The sequence below is a fragment of the Salvelinus sp. IW2-2015 genome, unplaced genomic scaffold, assembly GCF_002910315.2.
Source record: "Salvelinus sp. IW2-2015 unplaced genomic scaffold, ASM291031v2 Un_scaffold1853, whole genome shotgun sequence".
Lineage (NCBI taxonomy): Eukaryota > Metazoa > Chordata > Actinopteri > Salmoniformes > Salmonidae > Salvelinus > Salvelinus sp. IW2-2015.
Window position 1 is genome coordinate 48814 of NW_019943218.1, and position 7904 is coordinate 56717.

At 44.9% G+C, this 7904-nt stretch overlaps 1 protein-coding gene across 1 annotated transcript in view; it reads right to left on the reverse strand.

The window, feature by feature from the left end:
- Positions 1–3056: 3056 nt before the first annotated feature.
- Positions 3057–7904, reverse strand: part of LOC112072202 (leucine-rich repeat and calponin homology domain-containing protein 4) — a 59569-nt gene continuing 54721 nt past the window's right edge. The window contains 1 exon segment of the mRNA XM_070439696.1: positions 3057–7599. Within this exon segment, the coding sequence (XP_070295797.1) occupies positions 7399–7599 (201 nt within the window). The 3' untranslated portion in view covers positions 3057–7398.

Here is a 7904-nt window from a genome sequence, read left to right on the forward strand (position 1 = left end):
GGGAGGAGAGATCCCTAGGTCCTACACGACCTTCAGACTTCTCCCTGCCCCCCGAGGCCCTACGTCTCTCCAGATTCTTCCTGCCCCCCCCCCCCCGAGGCCCTACACCCTTCAGATTCTCCTGCCCCCCTAGGCCCTACACCCCTTCAGATTCTCCATGACCCCTAGGCCCTACGCCCCTCCAGATTCTCCATGACCCCTAGGCCCTACACCCTTCAGATTCTTCATGACCCCTAGGCCCTACACCCTTCAGATTCTCCATGACCCTAGCGCCGACTAGAACCCCTTCAGATTCTCCATGACCCCTAGGCCCTACACCCCTTCCAGATTCTCCATGACTAGGCCCTACACCCCTTCAGATTCTCCATGACCCCTAGGCCTACACCCCTTCAGATTCTCTATGACCCCTAGGCCTAACACCCTCAGATTCTCCCGCCCCCCCTAGGTCCTACAACCCTCCAGATTCTCCCTGCCCCCCTCAGGCTACAACCCTCAGATTCTCCCTGCCCCCCTAGGCCCTACACCCTCCAGATTCTCCCTGCCCCCCGTAGGTCCTAACGCCCCTTCAGATTCTCCATGCCCCTAGGTCCTATCACCCTTCAGATTCCCCTGCCCCCCCTAGGTCCTACTAACCCCTTCAGATTCTGCGACCGAAGGCTGTGGAGGCTTCACCCCTAACATACACAACCCACCAACATAGTAGAACCAGCTAGCCTGATCTATGAAGTGGAACATCACACACTAAGCCTACACACATACACAACACCAACCAAGTTAGAAACCAGCTAGCCTGTCCTATGGAAGGTGAACAACACACACTAAGCCTACACAACATACACAACCCAACCAAGTCAGAACCAGCTAGCCTGTCTATGGAAGGTGAACAACACACACTAAGCCTACACAACACACACAACAGACCTGTATGAGATCTGGCTTGAATGGACCATATACAGGTAACTGCCAAAGTAAAGGAAACGGCAAGGTGTCTTAATAGGGCGTTGGGCAACTACGAGCCAGAACTGCTTCAGATCACCTTGGCATAGATCATACATGACCCTAAGCATGATGGGATGTTAATTCCTTACCTCAGGAACCACACCTGTGTGGAAGCACCTGATTTTAATATACTTTGTATCCCTCAGTTACTCAAGTGTTTCCTTTATTTTGGCAGTTACCTGTATATCAAGCATACGACTTTGGTGGATTTTAGAGCAAAGGAACCAATCGAATATTGCCTCTCAAACCTAGAATAGGGTGTATGGTGCTGTCTTTCGGGTGGGACGTTAAACAGGTGTCCTGACTCTGAGGTCCTTAAAGATCCCATGGCACTTATCGTATGAGTAGGGGTGTTAACCCCGGTGTCCTGGCTAAATTACCAATCTGGCCCTCAAACCATCACGGTCATCTAATAATCCCCAGTTTACAATTGGCTCATTCATCCCCCTCCTCTCCCCTGTAACTATTCCCCAAGTTGTTGCTGTAAATGAGAACGTGTTCTCAGTCAACTTACCTGGTAAAATAACGGAGAAATAAAAATAAAGTATACAAGTGAAGGTAAAAGATAAAGAGCAATTTGAAGTTGATCTTGAGGTTGATTCCAGGACGGTATGGACTTACCCAGTGCTGCCCAAAGAGTTTGTTTGACACTGTTCAAGAGTGTTGTGGAGATTCGCAGGAGATTTACGTAAACTACAGCCATGGAACGTTTGTTTGCAATTTTACACACAGCATCGTACAATTTAATTGTGAATGTTTTGAAGTTCATGTTTTGAAAAGCAAATAATCCACTTTGCCAAATGAAATTAGTTTGTTATTGAACAATACAGCTGTTTAAATATCTTCCCATGCTGATAGGATTTCTGTTCATGTATTCAGTAAAGATTCAGCCGAATGAAACTGAAGAAGCACTAATGATATCTTGTGCGACCTCGTATTTGACCCCTATCTGAACCATATCACCTTGTTCCATCTTTAATAACCTTTTTCAAAAGGATAATAGCACCAGACAAGATACTGCAAGTTAAACCCATCACAAGTCTTGGTGCTCCAAAAACCGGCAATAAATCTAATGATATCCCTATCCTAAATCTAACGATATCCCTGTCCTAAATCTAACGATATCCCTGTCCTAAATCTAACGATATCCCTATCCTAAATCTAACGATATCCCTATCCTAAATCTAACGATATCCCTGTCCCAAATCTAACGATATCCCTATCCAAAATCTAACGATATCCCTATCCTAAATCTAACGATATCCCTATCCTAAATCTAACGATATCCCTGTCCCAAATCTAACGATATCCCTATCCMAAATCTAACGATATCCCTATCCTAAATCTAACGATATCCCTATCCTAAATCTAATGATATCCCTGTCCTAAATCTAATGATATCCCTATCCTAAATCTGTATTAATATCAGTATGACGTAGTTTCCTAACACAAATGAGGTTGGACCGCAGTACCCCGGTTTCCATGACGCTTGAGTGCGTGTACGGGTGGGGGTTCATTCACGGCTTCAATTACAGCCGATAAATGTCAGAGAGACACTCCACTCTCCGACACGGCGCTTACGAGCAACACGCCGGGCTCTCGTGGGGGCTTCCGGCCGGGACGTGAGAGGAATAGACAGGCTCTTATCTCTGTCTCTCAACACAGAGTGGGGACTGAGAGACACACACACAGAGACATAGAGAGAGACAGAGAATGTGTGCGCGGTGTGTGTCTTATACAAGGGATGTGATAAGCCTGCAGACCAGTTCTGCCATCGGGAGTGCGACGGAGCAATTACTACTGATTGATAATTAGTCTTCACTGGTAATTGGTTCATGATTCAAGCGACAGATGATTAATTAAAGGGGAACATTATTCCGTCCCCCCTCTCTCTGACGTTTTCTGAGAACAGCAGGTTTACCCCCCCCCCCCCCGACATTTTCTGAGAACAGCAGGTTTGATTGTGATGTGGCTACAACTTCTAGCACCTGAGGAGGTCTGTGTTGAAATGGGGGGCCCTCCGTAGACAAATACAGTAACACATATACAAAACCATGGACAGTTTCCTGAGATTTTATTCTACAATGAGACAGTGTAGTTGAGTCTTATGGGGAAGTTGTCATTCTCTGTAGGCTACGTCTTAAAATGCAAATGTTTAGACCGCAAAACAGACATGGGCAAAGAATGAAAGAAAACACACACACACTACAGACTCCCATACAGCAGACCATTATATTTTGTTCTGTAATGATATCTACTGGGTGCTGGTAAGCTTCTGAGCAGGCAGTTGTTGGGGCAGCCCGGTTGGGGCAGCGGCGCGGCGGGGTCCTGACACAGGGAGGTCCAGCAGGGCTTGGGCGGTCTGGGCGACCCGCGACAGACCCTCACCGTCCAGGATCAGCTGGCAGGGACACAGGGTGTCCTAGGGTGGGAAGAGGGACAGAAGTCACATACTGTACATTTATTTTGCCTTTATTTAACTAGGCAAGTCAGTTAAGAACAAATTCTTATTTTCAATGACGGCCTACCGGGGAACAGTGGGTTAACTGCCTTGTTCAGGGGCAGAACGACAGATTTGTACCTTGTCAGCTCGGGGATTCGAACTTGCAACCTTTCGGTTACTAGCCCAACGCTCTAACCACTAGGCTACCCTGCCGCCCCATGAGCGTGCACATCTGATACAACCGAGCTAATGACTTGTTAACCTGTAGTCAAAACAACCATTACGGTAACACAATCACAGTTACTTAAGGAGCAAAAACCACACAGACGTCCACTATACAAACTTCAATACTTGTACACTCATGCACCACATCCACTGCATGCTCAAAGAAGGCCCACACTACATTAAGTACCCATTCCTTTATCCACCATGGAGCGGAAGATGGAGTGGAGACCATAGGGGGAGAAAAAAAAGGTCCAAATTGGGCTTTTAAAAAGTATTTTCTTGAATTCTCCCGTCCTCTCCTCCCAACTTTCTCAAATCATCAGTGGAAAAACCTAGAGGACATACACTTCCCGCTCCCGCTCAACTTTCAAAAGAGGCGAGGGCTCTTTCTCAATCCATCTTGCCTTCCTGATTCCTCTCTCCTCGACTCTTCAAATCGTATTGGGAGGAAAAAGGTCCAAAGTCCAATGCATTTTGAGAAGGAGCGGAATCGAGGAGAGATGAATTGAAAGAGCCCCGAGAGCTCATTGGAGTTTGAGGGCAAATGGGATTCATTGGATAAAATCTCTGTCAGTGGGTGGAGCTTGTGACCAGTGACACTTGAGCATCAAATAAAAAGACAATTATTGTAGGGAGGTTCGGTGGAGGGGACTAAACACAGGTTGCAACGCAAAGTACCTGGTTCGATCTAATAAAAGGAAAACAAAAAAAATGAGTGGAGGGCTCGAGAGGAAAGGACAAGGAATCGAGGAAAGACTTGAGAGCCCTGTAATTTATCCGCCTCTACTAACCCCATTCCAAACATGCAGCGATGGTGCAATCATTACCTCTGTCCTGTGAGCTGCTGCACAAACGTACCTTCTTCACTTAGAGGGCAGCACACAAATGACAGTAGTACACCTGGTATCCACAAGGCAGAGCAGAGTTTGAAGCGCAGGGCAGAATGCAACAAAAGCTTGACGGTAGGAATACAAGTTACAAAACAAAAAACATTTTAGCAGCAAAAAAGCCGACAACTTCAAAAGCAGACGATGACACACGAAAATGGTTAAATTCCTTATTTAATAATTTCATTACAGAGGAGAAAAACTATAGATTTTATATAAACTCATTTAAATACATAGGTATGATATAAATATTACAAAATACAACAGTATTTCTGTTCAGTTAACATTTTAAAGAATAGAATTCATTTCTAAACCAGTGAATATGGTGGTGGTTTCACCTTTTTTTAAGTTTCATTTTATAAAACTCATTTTGGTTGAAACATTAAATCGCAAATGCAATTCCAACAACGACTGACTGTGGTTATGCGCCAAAAATGATGTAACAGACAAAAGAGAGGAAATAGACATTTCTACATATCCCTCAGGGACACGGGAGTAGAAGGATGAGGAGTTGGAACCACCTAGCCCGGACTGCCAAAATGGCCGCTCTTCTTGCCTACTTCATGCAAGGTGACTAAGCTCTATCAATATGCATACATCACCGTCCTATGAAAAAGTCCTGATTACAGTATTAGGATGACACCTCGGAGTAAGAGACACACCTCAAATACAAGGTGAAATGTTGCCTTCTATTTACAGTGTGTGTGTGTGTGTATAAAATGTATTACACCTCAGTATTTTTGACAATGGTGTCTTTTTGTAGGCACCAACTCAAAGCCTATGGGGGGAAAACAAAATGGCGTTTTTGGTAGGGTTTTTGGATAACTGCCCGAAATAAGGTCTGCGGTAACACACAGGTCTCGTTCTATGCGAGAACCTTCATCGGCTACCGTTGCTTTGGGAATTTTGATTTATGTCGTAAAAACGCAGATAAACGCTTCATAATGTCAGTTAGTTAACATGACTTTTCTCTCATAAACCTGTGTTAACCCCTATTTCCGTGCCCATTGAAAAGGCTAAAACGAACCAGACCACAAGCTGGCGAACTCTACTAGCTTGGACATCACACAGAGTTTCCACAGAGCACTCAGGTAGCTATGACATAGCCTTACGCTGGAGAAAGCAGAGGCCTCAACAATGCACACACAAAAAAAAAACACCGCTCCCCAGGAGTACCCACAGCAACATTGTACACAATAGGGCTGATGGGAAATGTAGTGCCTAAACTGTAAGAGCAGATCACATGACAGTTAATTCAGACTTAAGTTAATTATCTGACAGATACGAGCTAATAACCATTATCTTTATCTAAATGTTTATTTCGTGCGAGCTTTGGAGAAGTGGTCCCATTGAACGGCTAAAACCAGTAATCTGACTCAATCAGGAAGCGAATTAAACCAATTGATTTCAGTTAGCTTTTATCTATGAGGCCAAAGCTCTTTTCTCAAGCACTGCAACAGACAGAAAAAAACAAAACACAAAACATAATCTTAAAAAATATATAAATAAGACAGAAAAAAAATAATTTAATTAGTTGTTTACATTTTTACAAACATGAAGCATGTTAAGCCGGTGACCAAACAAACAGCAAAAAGAAGTTACCATAAATCATTACAAGCTTGGAAATGTTTGTGTACCATCAGTTTTTAGACATAAAAGCATTGGGGACAGCAGTCGGTGTAATGTAGTGTGTAGCAACACCGCCCTCTGGTGGTCACAGTCAGACACGGCAGGCAGAAACCAGTGGAAGGCGTTGGTCAGTGAGTACTCTTACTGGCACTCAGTTATAAACAGGCACGAATGATTGGTCTCATTTCCTCAAAATGGCTTCCATGAGAATATGTCTTAATCCTTTCAGAAAAATGTTGGAGTCTAGGTCACAAAATGTCCTCTTATTTGATAAACGTGGTCCTTTCCTGTTTTCTAAATCGCCTCAAGGGTTACAACGGGTGTCCCCAATTCTCTGAGTACAGGGGTTTTCCCTCACTGGAGACGGGACATCCATCGTCAGACAGAGACAGGACATCGTCAGACAGGACATCGTCAGATACATCGGCAGACACAGAGACAGGACATCGTCAGACACAGGACATCGTCAGATACAGAGACAGGACATAGTCAGAACATCGTTAGACAGGACATCGTCAGGACATCGTCAGACAGGACATCGTCAGGACATCGTCAGACAGGACATCGTCAGACAGAGACATGCTGTGCATTAGAGGGGTAAAAGCAGTCATGTAGGGAAGCCCTTTAAAAATATATATGTGAGTTTCTGTATTAGAACTGTAACGGATTAACTCAAATGTATTTCTCTGCTAATCATTCACATAGGTTGTCATGTTCGAAGGGCCCTTTTATCTAAAGGGTATTTCAGACAACATAAATATGCGTCAGAGCCAGTCTCTCAACTTTAAAAGGACATGAATTCAGTGGTTATTTTATGAATCACATGGTTCCATGTTGTGCTCAACCACACCAGCTGTTGTACGTACACACAGTGTGCTCTGCTGTGGCTGTGTGTGTATACTGTCACGTTGGGTACGTTTTGATAGCAGCTGTGAGGTTGGAGGGGGCAGCTGACAGTCCTTCCTGTGTTGTGAGGCTCGTCTCTCACCCTGCATACCTCATGCCAGGACAGCTGCGTGTGCGTGTGTGTGTGTGTGTGTGTGTGTGTGTGTGTGTGTTTTTATGGAATTTATGGTGGATTATTTAAGTCCGGGTTGTCTGAATGTCCAGGTGGTCAAATTCACATCAGTCCGAGTACTCACACACACACACACACACACACACAGTATCTATGAGACCAGGTGGTAGTACAGTGTAGAGCAGGGTCCTCAGTATCTATGAGACCAGATGGTAGTAGAGTGTGTACAGCAGGATCATGACCAGGCTGTAGAAGATCAAGAAGCCCTCTGAGAGCAGTGAGGAGCAGGGGCTGTAGGGGGTGTCCCCCTCTACCTCACATTTCACCAGGGCCTCCACACAGCGCAGCACAGCAGGCAGCTTACAGAGATACACATCAGACAACACACACACCTCCGTCTGAGAGAGAGAGAGGAAGATCAGGTTGGAAAGGAGATGAAGGGAAGATGACAGATGACAGATAACCGAGAGAGATGACAGATGACAGATAACCGAGAGAGATGACAGATAACCGAGAGAGATGACAGATAACCGAGAGAGATGACAGATGACAGATAACCGAGAGAGATGACAGATGACCGAGAGAGATGACAGATGACCGAGAGAGATGACAGATAACCGAGAGAGATGACAGATGACAGATAACCGAGAGAGATGACAGATGACAGATAACCGAGAGAGATGAAGATGACAGATAACCGAGA